Genomic DNA, 19,261 nt, shown 5'->3' with positions numbered 1-19,261 from the left:
AGTATCTGCGGTCTGCAAGCATGCATATGGCTTATCTTTTTTGTCTTCAACTGATGATTATTAATGACTAGTTCCCAGGAAAGAGTCTTGTGGAATGTAGCAGTTCATGCAGAGGTTGAATTGGGGGGTCTGTTTACATTGGAAACTATAGCACAAACTACACACATTCATTACATAATGTGGTTACATAACGCCTCCCAAACTGCTCATTTGTCTTCCTGCCGGTTTCTGAGGCCCACTGCAACTTTGCCTTTTTGCACTCTTTCACACACACCCTGTCTTATCTGACTTAAATAAGCTGGTTCACTTGAGAAGAGCCTTTTACCAATACAACCATGATTTTATACTCTTTATACGACTGCTTGGATTTTAAAGGGTGGTTGTTTTTGACTTGTTTTCTGCTGCTGCTTATAGATTTAATCAGGAATAAAAACCCAGCAAATTTTCCACCAGGACCATGGCCTTTACCCATCTTAGGAAATGTCTTCACTGATGTTAACTATAAAACTGTGGATCAGGTGAGCACTCTTGAATATATGATGCCCTTGTTTTATACAGTCTGTGATTATGACATGTTTTATATTAGAATAAACGTGTAGCTTATAAATAAATAACATTTTTGTTGTTGTATTAATATAAATATTGAAGACAAAACTAACTTCAGAAATTAACTTGAACAATATTTGCTCAATAGTTGTTTGTTTTTACCTTCGCAGACAATTAATGTATTATTCAGGCCCTATATGTAAAACAAACCTAGCCTAAACCTAGGAATTAACTGTCTACAAAAATAAAACGTCGGTCTGTAAAGTTAGTCTAGCACAAATAACACAAAAACTCACTTTATAATCGCCGAAGCTGCGAAATTAATCTCTGACATCCTTTCAGCACCTTTTTGTTTTGTTTATGACGAGAGCGTTTGTGGGAGTGTGTGGTGACTAATCAAAACGCGTCTGATTGGATACCACATTCCTAAACTCAACATACACGTGTGTGATTGGCTGCCAGACTGTTGCTACCAAACAAATACACATCCAAATTAATATAGCAAACTTAATTGACACGTTTATTCTCACATTTAACTTAAGTGGTGACTGCTCTTGTAGTTTAGTTTATTTTGTGCTTGAACAGTTTGTATCTGCTTTAATCGAGTTTGGTGCAATTTCTTATTTAGGCAGCCACATGCCCTGATGAATACCTTTGAATGTTTGGTAATAATTTAATCATTACTGTTTCCCTACAGCTGATTGAGAAGTATGGGAACATATTCAGTGTCAGGATTGGAAGTGATAAAATAGTGTATGTGTCTGGGTTTAAAATGGTGAAGGATGTTTTGATCACTCAAGGGGAAAACTTCACTGACCGTCCTGTTTCACCATTGTTTGACACACTTTATAAAGGCAGAGGTAAGTATACACTACATGTAATCAAATAAATATTAATAAGGGGGCCAATGTTATGTTCTTTACCCAGGGTTAACAATAAATCCTATGCTGATGTTTCACATGTTTTCACACTACCTGACAAAAGACTTTATCCAAGTTTTAGGAACAACAAATAATAACTTGATCTCTTAGTCGACCATTTGGTATCAGAAGTGGCTTATATGAAAACCAAAGGCCTCTAGATTAGGCTTATTTTACCAAAATAAAATATGATCATGTCTTGAATTAATTTTAATTATTTAATTAGGACAGTAATGTCTAACTTTGCTCTGACAAAAGTCTTGTCACTTAACATAAATAATGAACAGTATAGAATATAATGTCATAGTGCAGTGGAAAAAGATTTAATATTGTGTATGAGCTTAGATGACTGCACCTATGCATCTCTGCAGTGACTCTAATAACTTTTTTAAGTCATCTGAAATGGCAAATAAAGCATTCTTGTACGACTCCTAAAATTCATTAAGATTCTTTTGATTCATCTTCAATGCCCCCTCCTTCAACTTACCTCAGACATGCTCAAAAATGTTCATGTCTGGTGACTGGGCTGACCAATCCTGTAGCACCTTGACCTTTTTTGCTTTCAGGAACTTTGATGTAATGGTTGAAGTATGAGAAGGAGCGCTTTGCTGCCAAATAGTTTGCCCTGTCCTGTGGTTTGTAATGTAATGGGCAGCACAAATGTCTTGATACCTGAGTCTGTTGATGTTGCCATCCACTCTGCAGATCACCCGCATACCCCCATACTGAATATAACCCCAAACCTTGATTTTTTCTTCACCAAACTTGACTGATTTCTGTGAGAATCTTGGGTCCATGCAGGTTCCTAAAGGTCTTCTGCAGTACTTGTGATGATAGGTATGGATTTCAACAGATGATTCACTGGAAAAATCCACTTTCTGCCACTTTTCCAAATGATCAACTAGAAGTCAAGTTATTATTTGTTGCTCTTACAACTGGGATACACCCTGGGTTAATGACTTCATTTGTGCGTCCAAATTTTATGGCCACTGATTGGACAAAATCAACATTCAACTTGTTCATAGAAAACTAGCATTGCACATCTGTTACAGCCGTACATTATACACTTGACAGCAAAAAAGAATTGCTCATCTTAAGTCCATCTGGTGTGTTTTTCCATTACTACTTAACATTTTCATTTCAGTTAAAACAAAGTGATTATGAGGTATGCGATTGATGGTCGATTGCAAAACAGCTATTTTTCCTAAACTTTTAACATCACATAGTTTCACACTTAACCCCAATGAGGATCAACAGTACTAATGGTTCTCATATCTTTAGGTAAAAACAGTGCTAACATTTCTGATGAACTCTGTCTGTAACATTCTTTGAAATTAGCTTTTAAGGCAGGGTTAAAATGATGATAAGAATCTCCACTACTGAGGCTACAATAGTTCTAATCACAATTTCCCTCCATTGTTTTTGATACCGACCCCTGGCTGAGCAAGGCCTGTCCTTCAACAATGGCTATTCGTGGAGAAAGCATCAACAGTTTTCCATGAGTCACCTGAAAAATTTTGGAGAGGGGAGGAAGACTCTAGAAGAAAATAATCAACGAGAGTGCTACTTCCTGTGTGGAGCCTTCAAAGAGGAGCAGGGTGGGTGAAAAAGATGTACAATATTTAAAATATTTTTTTTTAGGTTGCTCCGAAATGTGTTTCATATATATATATATATAAATCAGAATAACAGTAATTATAGACAGATAATATAATATATGTTATTTACATACATTATAAATGAGCACACTAAATGCCAGATTCACAAAACAGAATAAGCACGTAGGTATACAAATGTTGATGGGAGTGTAAAATTCTGTGGATGATCCACTGATAGTCTACAACTAAAAGAATATTGACAGCCATTTCTATAAAATGCAATGCAGTGCAGAAAGCAGCACAAATTAGTTCACAAACTAAAAAGCTACGCCAATGATAATCATGCATAGATATTAACTAATAAAACAGGCACAAAAAGCCTTATGGTATTAAATAATGTTGCAAATTCAAGTAAACTGACTACTGCTAATTTTTAGTTTAGTACTGCCTACGTTTAGTAAATCCTGATAGTTTATCAATGGCAAAACAAGGGTTTGTGCTTTCAAAAAAGTTGACTATGCAAATCTTGCACTACATTTCCACAATTATTTGACAGATATTGTTCTGTAATATTCAGTTAATATATATAATTATGTAATTCCTTTACATTGTCACACAGGCCGCCCCTTTGACCCTTTGGTCAAAATCAATAATGCAGTAGCCAACGTTATCGGCTTCCTGGTGTTCGGCCATCGATATGAGTATAGTGATGTTAATTTCCAGAAGCGTCTACAGATGAGTGCGGAGTCAGTGTTTCTTACAGGATCTGTGTGGAACCAGGTGGAGTATATTCAAAATACAGCCTATCTATAAAACATTTTGAAATTGTAATCAATTAAAAGAGCATTTAAAGGTGAAATACATACATTTTGTGCACTGCTAGGGTCTTTTAGTGGATTTACCAAAACTAAAACATATTTTCAAACACCTCACTGTAAACTTAACGCACCATTTCTTTAAAGCATTTTATCTTTTTAATGTGTTATTATATTATTTAGGGTTTCAAAGCTAGTTAGTAATAGCTAACTAGTTTATATTATACTGTAAATAACAATTAGTTGACTTAAAAAAGGAATAAACCTGTTGCTATTAAAATGATAAGTTGATTTTGCTTAAAAAGCGAGTAAACTTGTTGCCTTGCATTTAAGTAAATGAACTGACCATAATTATAAAAAAAATAATTAAACATTGGCGATGTGGTGCCTTAGTGGTTAGCACTGTCGCCTCACAGCAAGAGGGCCGCTGGTTCGAGCCCCGGCTGGGTCAGTTGAGCTTCCTAGAGTTTGCATATTCTCCCCATGTTTGCATGGGTTTCCTCTGGGTGCTCCGGTTTCCCCCACAGTCCAAAGACATATGGTATAGGTGAATTCAATAAGCCAAATTGGCCTTAGTATGTGAATGTGAAAGTGTAAGTATGTTTCCCAGTACTGTGTTGCACCTGGAAGGGCATCCGCTGTATAAAACATATGCTGGATAATTTGGTGGTTCATTCTGCTGTGGCAATTCGTGATAAATAAAGGGACTAAGCAGAAGGAAAATTAATTATTAAAGTTAAACATCCAGTCAACTTATTAGTTCCATGTAAACTTGTTGCTTTAAGGCAGGGGGGTCCAAACTTGGTCCTGGAGGGCCGGTATCCTGCAAAGTTTAGTTCCAACCTCAATCAGACACACCTGGGCTAGCTAATCAAGCTCTTAGGTTAAACATCCTTGCAGCTGTGTTGAGGCAAGTTGGAGCTAAAATCTGCAGGACATCAGCCCTCCAGGACCGAATTTAGAAACCCTTACTTTAAGGCAATGACTTACAATATTTTTTAAAGTAATCATATTTTATAGTGTGTCTGTCAGAAAGGAACTCATCAAATGTCAGTATTGATGCTTGTTTCACCTATTGTCTGTCTTTGCAAATTTTGGCAAATCTTCAATTGTAGTCTTTCACTTCGTTATACGTGAATCTGAATGTATTTTGCCTCAGTCATGATCTCACACTTGCTAAAAACCATCTGGCTGAACCTGCTTCAGTAGCCACAGCCCAAGCTCCATGCTATCGGTTGATCTAGAAAGCATTTGGAAGTTTTTAGGGAACCTCTCTTAGTGTACATGCTCTTATAGATGGCATCCTTATCATATTATTGAACATTAATTAAATTTTTACGCATAATTCCCATATATATCTTACAAGATAAGTAGTAAAAAAACGTCAATAGTTGAAACTCAGTAACACTATTTTTAACAAAGCTGTTTTGTTTGTTTGCTTTCCAGCTGTATGATGCCTTCCCAGGTATAATGAAGTGGGTGCCTGGACCTCATCAGACAATCATTTCAAACTATCAAAAGTTAGCAAACTTTCTGGAAGAGAAGATTGAGCAACATAAACCAGACTGGGACATCAGCAATCCGAGAGATTATATTGATGCCTACCTAACCGAAGCAGAGAAGGTAAAACATCAATAATAGGTGATGTATCTACATGCATGTTCTTGAATTATCTTCATACCTGTTGCTTATTTATGTCCCTGTGCATCATCAGAAGAAGAATGATACAGAGGCAGGGTTTACTGTTGGCAGTTTGGTGTGGTCCATGGTGGATTTGTTTGAGGGGGGAACTGAAACAACAACCAACACACTCCGATGGGCTCTGCTTTTCCTCATCAAGTACCCTGACATTCAAAGTATGACATTTAAAGTATAAGATATGGACTCTAAAATTCAAATAATCAAATTATATTCTTAACCCAAACTGAAAACTGTCTAAACAGATTTACGGATGCAGTTTACATATCACAACAAAATATTTCTTTAAACAGAAAAGGTGCAAGCAGAGATTGACGAGGTGATTGGTTCCCGTCTTCCTTCTATGTCTGATAAAGCAAACATGCACTACCTGAATGCTTTCATTCATGAGGTCCTCAGGAGAGCAAACCTTGTGCCTCTTAATATGGCTAGAGTTGCAAAAAAGGACACAACTCTGGGGGGCTACTTCATAACAAAGGTAAATCAAAGATTTTCAGCATACATAATTTGTATTTTGTATATAAATTATTGTGTATATGTAAGTATCTTCATTATATTATTTTTATGAATTATATATAATTATAACATTTATATTGTGCAATGAATTAATTTACTAATAAGGTAAATAATTCTTTTGAATCAATATAAATTTAGTTATAACCTTACTCACATACATAACTGCAATGTGTATTTATGTATTTCATTATTTCAATAATTATTAGGATAATATATAATTATATAATCATAAATATTTTATTCAATACAAATTTAAGAATAAAATAAAATAAAAGGATTTAATTGATATACATTTTTTCAAACACATTCAAGCTGATTGTATAAAATAATTACTAATATTACGTAATGTTTAAATGTAATTTTTTTATGAATCAAGAAACTTTTTATTTACTATAAAAATACCTCTTACACATATCCACAGCATGTGTGTTTACATATGTATATTTAAGTGTCCTATCAATTCATATGAATATACATTTTTATATGGAACATTTTTAAACATGAATTCATATTTTTGTAAAACAGCCATTAGTTATTGAATTCATTTCATTATTAGTTATATATGATTGTTATACATGATTGAGTTATAAATGATGTATATCTATAAATATCCTATTAATTCTTAATAATGTACATTTTAAATATGGAACATTTTTTGTCTAGATTTATTATATATATATAATAGATATTGTAAATATTATGTATAGATTTATTACTTAAATTTGAATTAATATTTTTCTAAAACACATCTTATTTGTCTTAGTTATGGAATTCATTGTATTATTACTTATAAATGAATAAATGATCTAAATCAGTGGTCACCAAACTTGTTCCTGGAGGGCCGGCGTCCTGCAGATTTTAGCCCCAACCCTAATCAAACACACCTGAACAAGCCAATCAAGGTCTTACTAGGTATACTTGAAACATCCAGGCAGATGTGTTGAGGAAAGTTGGAGCTAAACCCTGCAGTGACACCGGCCCTCCAGGACCAGGATTGGTGACCCCTCATCTAAATGATGTATTCCTTCCTTAAAGGGAACTGTGATGATCACAAACCTGACCTCAGTGCTGTATGACAAACAGGAATGGGAAACACCAGACGCCTTTAACCCTAAACACTTTCTAGACTCAGAGGGCCACTTTTGTAGGAGAAATGCCTTTTTTGCCTTCTCAGCAGGTACAGTTGATCTAACTAATTACATCCAATGATCAGCGGTTAGCACAGTTGCCTCACAGCAAGAAAGTCGCTGGTTCGAGACCAGTTGGCATTTCTGTGTGGAGTTTGTATATTCTCCTCTTGTTTGTGTGGGTTTCCTCCGGGTGCTCCAGTTTCCTACACAATCCAAAGATATGCTATAAAGTGAATTGGGTAAGCTAAATTGTCTGTAATGTATGAGTGTGTGTGTTAATGAGTGTGTATGGATGTTTTCCAGTACTGGGTTTCAGGTGGAAGGGCATCCGCTGTGTAAATTGTATGCTGGAATAGTTGGTGGTTGATGATAAAAAAGGGACTAAGCCAAAGGAAAATGAATGAATGAATGTTCTGTGTGTGAAAGAATGACATGTTTCATTACCACACATATATTGAAGTATGAGTAAAACTTGACTTAATCTCCAAGCATTTTACCATTTTATCAGACTAAAGCCAAAGGAAAATGAATGAATGAATGAATGAATGGATGAATGAATAATCTGTTACCACATCACTGCAACAAATGTAATTCAGCCACGTCTCCTTAATGCTCAACTTCCCCCAACTGTGTTCCACCAACAGGCAAAAGGCAGTGTCCAGGAGAGTATCTGGCTCACTTGGAGCTGTTCATCTTCCTCACCATCCTCCTGCAGACCTTCAGCTTCAGCCCTCCTGACGGAGAAGAGCCCAGTCTGGACAGTCAGGTGGGCTTCACTCAAGCGCCGCTGCCCTACAAGATCTGCGCTCATCCCAGATGAACACCTGACCATCGACTCTGTGGCATAATGTCTCTGTGGAAAGAATATCGCCCTTATCTGCATTTTACTTATGACTGCATTCTGAGCTTTTAACATTGCAGGCGTGACACTGCATTTTCAGTCACACATGACAAAACTGAATATAATTAGTATTGTTAAAATTGTTAAACTTTTCTTTCTCTTCCATGGACCTCTTGTTATAAAAGAGGCTGTTATTACATTATATATATATATATATATATATATATATATATATATATATATATATATATATATATATATATATATATATATATATATATATTTTAGCCAAATCTCAGAACTGTTCTAGAGTGTGTCTCAAGCATAGTTTCATTAATTACATCTTTTATATATTCATTCATTTTCTTTTCAGCATAGTCCTTTTATTAATCCAGGGTTGCCACAGCGGAATGAACTGCTAACTTATCCAGCACATTTTTACACAGCAGATGCAGTTACCAGAGTAACTAGAGGAAACCCACACGCACACAGGAAGAATATGCAAACTCCACACAGAAATGCCAACTGACCTAGCCGAGGCTCAAACCTGCAACCAAGCGACCTTCTTGTTTTGAGGCAACGGCACAACCTACTGCGCCATTGCATCGCCCCGCTTTTATAAATGAAACTTGTAAAAGTCATTAATAAATATATCAGGCCTATTTTTACAAATGGCTATTTTAGTATACTCCAGTCATTTTTTTTTCATTTATTTATTTCTAAAAACATAGGAATTTAATACATTTTGTCACTGAAAACCATGTCCTGACAATGTATGCTAATTTGAAATCAGCAATTCCACAGAAAAAGTCCAGAAAAAGGATCACGTGTCTGAAACCCCCTTTGAATCAAAAGACATGCACCTGTTAAGCATTGTCTCAGAATTACATTATTTTAAATATAAGTTTTTCCTCATTCCTCACGCTGACTTTTTACAGTACAATTCAGTAAAAAAACTGAAAGAACTGATAAAGACAGTGATCCCTTTTATTGTCTCAATCATGAGACTTTAACTACATAGCACAAATATTTCTTCAAAAATAGTGTTTTACAAAAAAAAATCGTCTATTTGTCAATATGCATACATATGAAAAGTATAAAGAAAGTTTATACAGAGAATTCTGTTTTCTTTTTGCTGTGAAGTCTCCACATTTCCCAACATAGATTATGATCTGTATAAACACAGGAAATGTGTTCTGGCCTTAAACAATTACCTCAGTCTACACATGGAAAAGATTAGCTCTATCTAAAAGGCCACATACATGTATGCATGCATCTATTTAGCTTCTGTTCTGTTATTATTTCCTTTCCTACAATAAATAATGTATGCTTTTTCAACAAAATAAACTAAAATTGGACATCTAGACTCTGTTTAAAATTTTTCACACACGCTTAAAGCGATTATACATCAAAAAATAAAAATTTACTCACACTCTTGTATTACCAAACCTTTATTTTTATACATTTTATATAACTTCCATAGTGGGAAAAGAAATACTATGAAAGACAATGGTTACCGTTTTCCAGCTATTTCAAGATCTCTTCTTTTGTGTTCAACAGAAACAAATGCATGTCTGATACAATAGAATTACAACAAAGCCCATGCAAAGTTAATAATCAGATCCTGAATGTTTGAGGAACTGATTTTAAAAGTCCCTAGAGAATTTACTTTCCTGATATCTACTGGGAGAGTATTCTACAACTTTAGAGCATAAAAGACAAATGCAACCCTAGAGTGAAGCTGTGTCTTGGAGACAACAAAAAGAGCACTGTGAGAAGAACGCAGCTTTCAACATGTTGTGTAAGGCATTGAAAGGTCAGCCTAATTCTAGCAGCCAAATTTGGTAGAGCCCCAGTTCCAGGTCTCCAGCCATTTTCTCCAGCCCTGGCCAGATAAATTATTGCATAGTATATGGATTTGTGTAAACTGTTAATATTTTTTTGCTATAAAAGTTTGATAAGATTTCCTCCAAATTGCAAAAAAGAAAAAGAAAAAAAAAGGCCATTAAGAGCATTTCTAACAAAAGTTTAATTATAAATTAAATCCTGCTTTCTCAACATTTTGTGTTGTGCTATATATAATATGCTATAAACATTTGAAGTCAGAATTATTAGCCAACCTTTGAATTTGTTTTCTTTTTTAATATTTCCCAAATGAAGTTTAACAGAGCAAGGACATTTTAACAATATGTCTGATAATATTTTTTCTTCTGGAGAAAGTCTTATTTGTTTTATTTTGTCTTGAATAAAAACAGTTTTTAACTTTTTAAAAATCATTTGAATGTCATAATTATTAGCCCCTTTAAGCTATATTTTATTTCAATAGTCTACAGAACAATCCATCATTATATAATAACCTGTCTAGTTAACCTCATTAACCTTAAGCCTTAACCTTAAATGTCACTTTAAGGTTATAAGTAAGGGGTAATAAGTAAATTTTAACTGTATTTTTAGTGCATCTATTATCATCTTTTAAACTTTCATTAAACAATTACAATGATCAATCAAACACAAATCACCAATGATCATTTGTGTTTTTGTGCATGTGTGTGTGTGTGTGTGTGTGTGTGTGTCAACATATAAAAAATGTTGAGACATTTTAAACTAATAAACTATATTTAAACAACTTTAACAATCGAATCTGAACATATAACCACAAAGCATTTATTTGTGGTGTGAAAGACATTTAATTTAAATGCACCATTAATTTTTCTGAAAATTTAGTAAAGCAGAACATTATAAATTCACCAATTACTGATAGATTACTTCTAGAATAAATCATAATGTACATGAGCTCCTAAACTTGCAGTCAAAACCCTCAATCTAAATAAAGCAAAGGGCAAATGCTGGATAAATGTGTGTGGTGTGAGGACCTGATTATTAGCACTAAGCCAAAAGTCAACCTCTGTTAAAAACAAACCTGACAGTATAAACTCCAATAGTCCACCACTTGTGCTACAGAGGATAACTTTTACTCACGTACCCTGCCGGAAGATAGATGAAGATATTACATAACTCACAGTTCACAACATTACAGCTATGGAGCCAAATGTGAGGGGAGTGTCAGGCTGAACAGATGGATAAAGACAGCCTGTTCAACAAATTCTGCTAGGCTCACGTGGTCTGTCTTCATTCACATGCAGTCATGGCGTATACTGCAATACTCGAGACTCTTGATGTGAAGGGAATATTGCTGTTCATGGTGGCTTTTCTTTTGGTGGCAGATTACCTGAAGAACAGAAACCCACCGAAATACCCACCCAGCCCTTTCTCTGTTCCACTACTAGGAAACATCTTCAACGTTGACTCCAAAGAGCCTCATTTATATCTGACAAAGGTGAGCAGATGATATTGCCACTCCTGAATTTGATAGCACAGAAAATTACTCATTGAAATAAAGCACGAAAGTACTTTGCATTATGGCCTATGAACTTCATCAAGAGATTATTTAATCGTAGAAATAACATCTATTGATGGAATAATATTATTAATATTTATTTATAATTATGTGTATTTTATAGCATTTAATGTCTTCAAGCCTGATTTTAGGAGCTTGCTGACAAAAACACATTTTTTGACTGATTGTTTGGCATTAGCTCCAGTCACATGCCTCAAGATGACATTGTTTTGTTCACAGCTCGGCCATGCCTACAACAATATCTTCAGTCTTCGATTAGGAAGTGACAAAACCGTCTTCATTACTGGTTATAAAATGGTAAAGGAGGCCCTGGTGACACAAGCTGAAAACTTTGTGGATCGGCCCAACAGTCCAGTGCTAGCACGTGTGTATTCTGGAAATGGTAGGTCAACAATGTGAAAGTGTGAAAAAAGAGAAATGCTACACATGGCCTCCATGTCACACTGTAAGATCACAGTTGTCACACAGTAATGTCAGACTGAGAAACAATCAAGACGCATCAAATACAGATGAGCAAGAAAACTCACCCAGTGTGAGTTCGGCTTAGTGCCAGATTTATAAGGTGTTGCTACAGTGGAATGAACCACCAATTACTCTGGCATATCCTCCTGAGACCCCGCCCATTGACTTGTTTGCTCTGTAGTGGGCATTGCGTTTTCATGAATTTTCTTTGAATTTTTTGAGCTACTCTGCCAAGTCCTCTTGTACTGTTTAGAGGACATCCTGGGCTTTCTAGTGTTATGTCATTTGATTGGCTGGCATGCTAGGAACCACTTCTTACACTGCATCCAAAATGGCCGACATACAAAAAAAGCACATTTTATGGGAAGGAGAGATGCATGTAAATTTACCTTTTAAATGTTTTTTTCCTATTATAATTACATATATATTTGTTTATTAAAGTGTCAGGAACAATGCATTTAGCTTTCAAAGCTGTTAACTTGTTTGTGTTTTAAAATGTCATCCTTTTTTAAATGTCCACTTAAGTGGACACCAGGACCATCTTAATGTTATTAATGACTGCATGTTGTAGCAGGCAAAACTGAAGCAGAGACGATTCTTTATAAGATAGCTGAGGGAGACTCTGATTTAGAGTCTGACAATCAGACAATTAGAGAATTAGAGACAATTAGAAAATGACAATCAGATTTAAATCGCTTTTATGTTAAATTTGTTTTGGATTAACATCACTTCTTTCTTTCTTTTTTTTCTTTTTTTTTTGAGTTCGGCTCTCTTTTAGACTGAACTGTTTTAGGAATTTTAATACAAAAGAAAAAAATTGGCTTTTGTTTTTGTTACATTAATATTGGATTAATATCCCTTTACAGCCATATCCTGAACAGTTTTGTTGTCTGAGGGGCGGTCGTTTTGAACTAAAATGGTCCTGCGGTCCACTACAGTGGACATGCTATAAAAAAATGTGAAAACTCTTAATTGTAGAATTTTTTTTATAACCCAAAGGATGTAAAAAATCACAGAAAAAAAAGAAAAAAAATTCTTTGGGTCTCAGGAGGACATATTTTATGCAGCGGATGCCCTTCGGGTTGGGAAACACTCATACACTCTAAAATAAACAAACTGTTGCAATAATTTTACTCAAAGTGTGCCTCAATCATAAAATCAGAATTGTTTTGACATTTTCTCGCAGTAGTTTGTAATTCAGCTTCGGGGTTCCTGTTGGCTCTTGATTTGAGGTTCTAACGGTAAAAAAGACACACTGTAGGAAAGTGTCTAAAATCCGACACTGCCAGAATATCATCGGCAGGAAACTCTGATCGCTAGGGCCATAAAGCAGATGTTGGTGAAAACGTCAGACCAACATTTAAAAAGGATTTTTTCGCATTTTCTAAATTTGTTTCAGCCAGCAAAATTGCAAAAAAAAAAAAAGTAAAATAACTGCTGTTGAATTACAGAAATGTACTTAAGTTAAAATGATCTGGTAAATTTCTGTAATTCAACCTCTGTTATTTCACAGTAAATTCCTGTAATTTAACAGCCATTATTTTACGGTTTATTTCCGGCACCCGAACTGCTGGAAATAAACCATAAAATTACGGATTTTTAAAAAAGTGTACAGTATGTTAATTTATTACATTTATTAACTGTTAATTCTTTTAAATAAATGTACATTTTACATTTACAGAATGAAAAGAGTTTTATTTGTGTTTTGTGTGCATTGAGATTTGTAAGAATTTTAAGTATTGAGTCAAAAATTACCTATCTGGCAATTAAATTACTTTTTAAACATTACACTTTTAATGATGTACTTTTCTACAATTTTACTTTTGAAGTAACTGACACAACACAACATGTAACTAAATATTTATTATTATTATTATTATTATTATTATGAATAATTATATTTATTTTAATATATGTTTAATATTCATTCATTCATTCATTTTCTTTTCGGCTTAGTCCCTTTATTAATCTGGGATCGCCACAGCAGAATGGACCACCAACATTTCCAGCATATGTATTACGCAGCAGATGCCCTTCCAGCTGTAACCCATCACTGGGAAACCCATACACTCGTTCACACACGTTCACTATGGACAATTTAGCTTACCCAATTTACCTATACCACATGTCTTTGGACTTGCGGGGGAAACCGAAGCACCCGGAGGAAACCCACTCAAACACAGGATGAACATGCAAATTCCACAAATAATAATAAATAAAAAAATAAATAAAATAAATATTTAAACTGTATTGAAACATCCCAAAGCTCAAACAAAATAAATAGAAAACAACATAGGAATATATAATAATAAACAAAATAATATATTTCGATTTGCAAAAATTTATGTACCAATTTTCACTGATCATGTTAGCGAGGCCTTCTTTTTGTCCTCTGCAGCTGGACTCTTCTTCAGTAATGGTGAGATGTGGAAGAAGCAACGACGCTTCGCTCTGTCAACACTGAGGAACTTTGGATTGGGAAAGAAAACAATGGAGCTGGCCATCTGTGAGGAGAGCCGCTTTCTTCTGGAAGAGATAGACGAACAGAAAGGTATGCAACATGCTACGGTATATACTGTATGAACTTACCAGCTTCTTGGTAACTGAAAAGATTACAGATTTGGCATTAAGCTGGCACAGCAGGGCAGGCATTCATCTGGCACTGGCATATAGCATGTGGGCCAAACATGGCCCGAGTTTGGCAGAGGTGGCGTCGTCTTAAAGGCAGCACACAAGATTTGGGCCAAATGTAAAATATAGTATTTTACCCAGATGTTAAAAATTTACAAGTGGGCCATGTAAGTTTGGCCTGTCTTGACCCACATTTAAAATACATTAGAATTATTTTTGAGTTAAGAAATAAAATTCTACCAATCAAGTCTCTTTGAGAAAAAGCACGCCCATAGAGTGCTCAAAGTGCAAAATGTCATGGGTTTATCAATTTCTTTGCAATTGTGACACACCAACCAATCTGGCCCAGTTCAGGCCCAGTTATGAGTTATTAACTTGACTTAGACTTGGCCCAGGTATGGTCCATGTTTGGCCCTTGTCTGGAAGCCAAACTTGGTCCAGTCATGTACTGTAATTCACTGCGGCATGTGGGCCAAGCAAAACCTGATTGTGTGGGCCAGAGCTGGGCCAGAGAAATTTTGCTGTGTGGGCTGTGACCCCCCACCCCCACCACCACCACCACTAGCAATGCTTCTGTTTGTCTCATCACCACATGCTTTCAGTTGTGTTTTCGTCTGTGTAGTCAAGGTACGCTGATGTTAGTACTTCAAAATTTGAGTATAACACTGGAGTAATGAAATACAGTAGATTACCAGAGATTTCAATTTTCTTTTACAGTTTAAACTGTATTTTATCTGTAAAATTCTGGCCACCCCAGTTGCTTTTACTCTATTTTACAGATGTTTTTTTGCAGTGTACCTTACAAACTGGCCCTTGGCTGTACATATTCCGAAGTAAATGATTTTTGCATGCACCAGCTAGTTAAAATACATGTAACTAACACGACACATGTTGTTTTTGCCCTTTTTAGGAGCTGCTTTTGACCCAACAATCCTATTATACAATGCTGTTTCCAATATAATCTGTCAAATGGTGTTTGGCCAGAGATTTGACTATGCTGACCACCAGTTCAAAACAATGTTAAAATATATTTCTAAAAGCATTCAACTAGAAGGATCCGTTTGGGGACAGGTAAATCGATGAATGACTTCGCTTCAAATATTTAATTCACTAACTCATCAATTCAATCAATCAATGGTCTTACAATTTTTATATCCTTATAATGTAACAGCTTATAAAAATAAACAATGTTCATTTGTATTTATTAGATCTATGAAGCATTTCCAGCCATTATGAAGCATCTTCCAGGGCCTCACAATGATATTTTCAGTAACTATGACTTACTGAAGAGCTTCGTACATGAGGTCATTGTAAAACACAAGGCTAAACTGGATCCCTCAGAGCCTCGTGACTACATCGATACCTTCCTAATCGAGATGAAGGAGGTAAAATAATGCTTAAATGACAGAAGAAGCCTCTTTAACTTATGCTCTTATGTTTAAACAGAAAATTATTTCACTTCAATTTCCAACCAGAAACCCCATGAAAGAGTAAACGGCTTTGAGGAACCAAACCTTGTTGCATGTGTTCTTGACCTGTTTCTGGCCGGAACTGAATCCACATCCAATACATTATGTTGGGGGCTCATATACCTCATAATGTATCCAGACGTACAAGGTAAAAATGAATTATGGTCAGTAATGAATATTGAGTCATAAGTTTCTGTGGATGTACAATTTGTGTTTGAGCAAAAAGAGCAACTTTTGTTTTGTTCTGCTGCAAACTAGTGATACAATGTTCTCCAAACTGTAATCTAGAGCATACAATGACAATTGGTCAAAATAACAACAAAAAGTTTCCTTTTGAATGATTCATATTTTAGACAACAGAATACTGTTTTACTTTAAAAGAGTTTAAAGGATAGCTGATCACCTAAACACAAAGATTATGCCATCATTTACTCACTCTTATAGTTCCAAACTTGTTTGATTCCCCTTCCCTTTTCGGTTGAACACAAAATAAAATACTTTGATGAATGCTGAAGGCCTGTAACCATTGGCATCCATAATAAAAAGAAATTATGCAAGTCAATGGTTACAAGTTTCCAACATTCTTAAAAAAATACTTCTTTTCAACAACAACAACAACAATCCTTGTATATAGAGTAGAAAGAAATGTTACCAGGCCTTTAAACAAGTATTAACATTGTACACAAGGACAAAACTAATAAATCAATATATTTGTACATTCAGCTGTCTTTTGAATATACTTTGTTATTTGTAGAAAAGGTCCAGGAGGAGATCGACAGAGTGATTGGAAACTCAAGAGAGCCAAGTATAGCCGACAAACCCAACATGCCCTACACAGAGGCTGTCATCCATGAGATCATGAGATTTGGAGATGTTATACCATTGAATGGATTGCGAGTGGCTGCAAGAGACACAACCCTTGGAGAATGCTTCATCCCAAAGGTAAATTTATGCAGCCACCCTAAAACTGCCTCTATTAAGGCTCCAAATTGCTCTTCCCTTCATATATATATATATATATATATATATATATATATATATATATATATATATATATATATAGCTTTCTGAGAGTCTTCTCTACTCTGATTGGTTAGGATTAGACTATAATCGGTCAACTGCTTACAGCTTGCCAGGAACCAGAACACACATTACCATATCTGAAACTCAGCTATATGTGTTTCCTCAGCACTTGACAATCACAACAGTGATATGAGCAGTAACAATGGTGCTGTTCTACTTTATCAGTTTGACTCCTCATGCATTGGAAATGGATGCCAAGGGCTCAGATAAAACTTCAGTAGGGTGAAAGTAAGACCATAGATTGGCGTTGTGTCCTTAGTAAACAGTAATAACTGACAATTTGTTTTTCAGGCTGAATCAGTAATTATCATTTGGGTGACAGTAACTACATGCATCATGCACTGTGAAACTTTGAAGATGTTTTATCATTCTAAAAACAGATACATTATACATAGCATGTATGGATAAAGCAGGAAAAAGCATAATGGGCCACTTTAAAATCTTACTTGCAAGAAATAGATCACTTTTTAAAAGATTTTCCTGTGGTTAATTGTAAAATGTTTTATTTGAAAGGTGATCAATGGTGGTATTTGTCATAATATGAAGTCTAACCTCCCTTTCTTTTACATTATTTCAACCAGGGCACAACCGTTTTACCTATACTGCACTCTGTTCTCTTTGATGAAAACGAATGGGAGACACCCTACAAGTTCAATCCTGGCCACTTTTTAGACAAAGAGGGCAAGTTTGTAAGGCGAGATGCATTTATGCCCTTTTCTGCAGGTAATAAGAGAGCAAAAACACTTTACTGTGATTGTTTAAAGATTTGGGTTCAGTATGGTAAAATAAAAAAGTAATTAATACTTTTATTGAGCAATGATTTATTAAAATGATCAAGAGTTTAATATTGTCACAAAATTAATATTCTCAAATGTTCTATTCATGTTAGAATCTCAACTGAACTTTCTGAAAATTGAAATGATCAAAAATGTTTCTTGAACACCAGATCAACACTTTAAAAATGACATGGAAATCCTTTATAAAATATATCAAAATAGAATGTTTTTTTAATGTTTTTGATTGACAAAATACAGCCTTGTTTTGCATAGCACTTAATAAATAATTAAATTAATAAATTATAATAATGATTTTTATATAATAATAATAATAAAACAAAAACCTTACTTGCCCCAAATTTCTTCAGTATTCTACATCAGAGACAAACTGAAAATGATTATAGACTTGTTTGCATTAACATCTGCTTGCTCTGTGTCTCTCTTTCACAGGAAAGAGGGTCTGTTTGGGGGAGCAGATCGCCAGAATTGAACTCTTCCTATTTTTTGTCAGTTTGTTCCGCAAATTCAGATTTTCAGCCACAGAGGGAGAGAAACTCAACATGGATGGAGTGATTGGAATAACACGCACTCCACACCCGTTCAAGATCTGTGCAACAGCACGTTGAGACAAATCTGACTATTTTTATTAGGAATTAATGAACAATATTTATAGTCAATTACAGTACATTATATGTATCTAACATGACACTACTGGCAATTTTTATTTCACATTTTGGGCTTTTTGACTTCATAAATTGTTTTTCTTTTCCTGGCTTTATTGAAAATAAACACCTAAAAAAGTGTTTCTTTATTAATTGTTTCTGTGCATATTATTTAAAGCTCTTTTCTCCTAAATAGATTTTTTAGCAGTACTTACAGTATAAAGTAAAACTTCACCACTTTGTTCACATGGGCTTTAAGAAGGATCTTCAGAAGGATATGTTCATTTGGGCTGAATATATACAACATTTAATTCTACAATTATTTTTCTGGGCTGTTAGCAATATTTTCTGAATTATGAAGTGATAAAAAGTGATCCAAACTGTTGTAAGTCCTACACCGTTGATCTGATTTGGATGTAAATATCCTTAAATTAATGCTGACAGTCTGCAGTTAAAGCACATCTTGTTTGTTTCATTTCAAATCCATTGTGTTGGTGTATAGAGATAAAACTGACTGTGTCGATGTCCCAATATTTAAAGACCTAACTGTATGTCAAAACAAGAATTTAAACCCCATTTTTAGATTTTTGTACTAAAAATACATGCAAACTAGCAGATCTTTTATAAAATAATGCCTCACTTGCATATTTAGAGATTTTAGAAAACATCTAATACATAAATATGTGAAATTCTTAA

The 19,261-nt window shown here is 34.7% G+C and overlaps 2 protein-coding genes across 4 annotated transcripts; both read left to right on the top strand.

Moving 5' to 3' along the window:
• The first annotated feature begins 237 nt into the window (after positions 1-237).
• On the top strand, positions 238-8,264 carry cyp2ad6 (cytochrome P450, family 2, subfamily AD, polypeptide 6). 2 transcript variants are annotated; one of them, NM_001082936.1, is made up of 9 exons: positions 336-518; positions 1,244-1,406; positions 2,915-3,064; positions 3,684-3,844; positions 5,326-5,502; positions 5,594-5,735; positions 5,871-6,055; positions 7,129-7,270; positions 7,868-8,043. In NM_001082936.1, exons 1-9 carry the CDS (start codon positions 336-338, stop codon positions 8,041-8,043), a joined length of 1,479 nt encoding a protein of 492 aa, NP_001076405.1. The 2 variants fall into 2 exon arrangements, with proteins under 2 accessions (XP_073789359.1, NP_001076405.1); XM_073933258.1 differs by lacking the exon at positions 3,684-3,844 and having other exon boundaries at positions 238-518; positions 7,868-8,264.
• Positions 8,265-11,056: 2,792 nt separating this feature from the next.
• On the top strand, positions 11,057-18,714 carry cyp2n13 (cytochrome P450, family 2, subfamily N, polypeptide 13). Of its 2 annotated transcripts, none has more exons than XM_073932390.1 (9): positions 11,057-11,401; positions 11,702-11,864; positions 14,343-14,543; positions 15,437-15,646; positions 15,784-15,960; positions 16,051-16,192; positions 16,799-16,986; positions 17,709-17,850; positions 18,354-18,714. In XM_073932390.1, the coding sequence occupies exons 4-9, from the start codon at positions 15,464-15,466 to the stop codon at positions 18,527-18,529; spliced, it is 1,008 nt and encodes a 335-aa protein (XP_073788491.1). In that variant the 5' UTR covers positions 11,057-11,401; positions 11,702-11,864; positions 14,343-14,543; positions 15,437-15,463; the 3' UTR covers positions 18,530-18,714.
• The last annotated feature ends 547 nt before the right edge of the window (positions 18,715-19,261 follow it).

The sequence above is a fragment of the Danio rerio genome, chromosome 20 (genome assembly GCF_049306965.1).
Source record: "Danio rerio strain Tuebingen ecotype United States chromosome 20, GRCz12tu, whole genome shotgun sequence".
Lineage (NCBI taxonomy): Eukaryota > Metazoa > Chordata > Actinopteri > Cypriniformes > Danionidae > Danio > Danio rerio.
The sequence above is the reverse complement of the archived record's forward strand: the minus strand, read 5'-3'. Positions and strand labels throughout refer to the sequence as shown.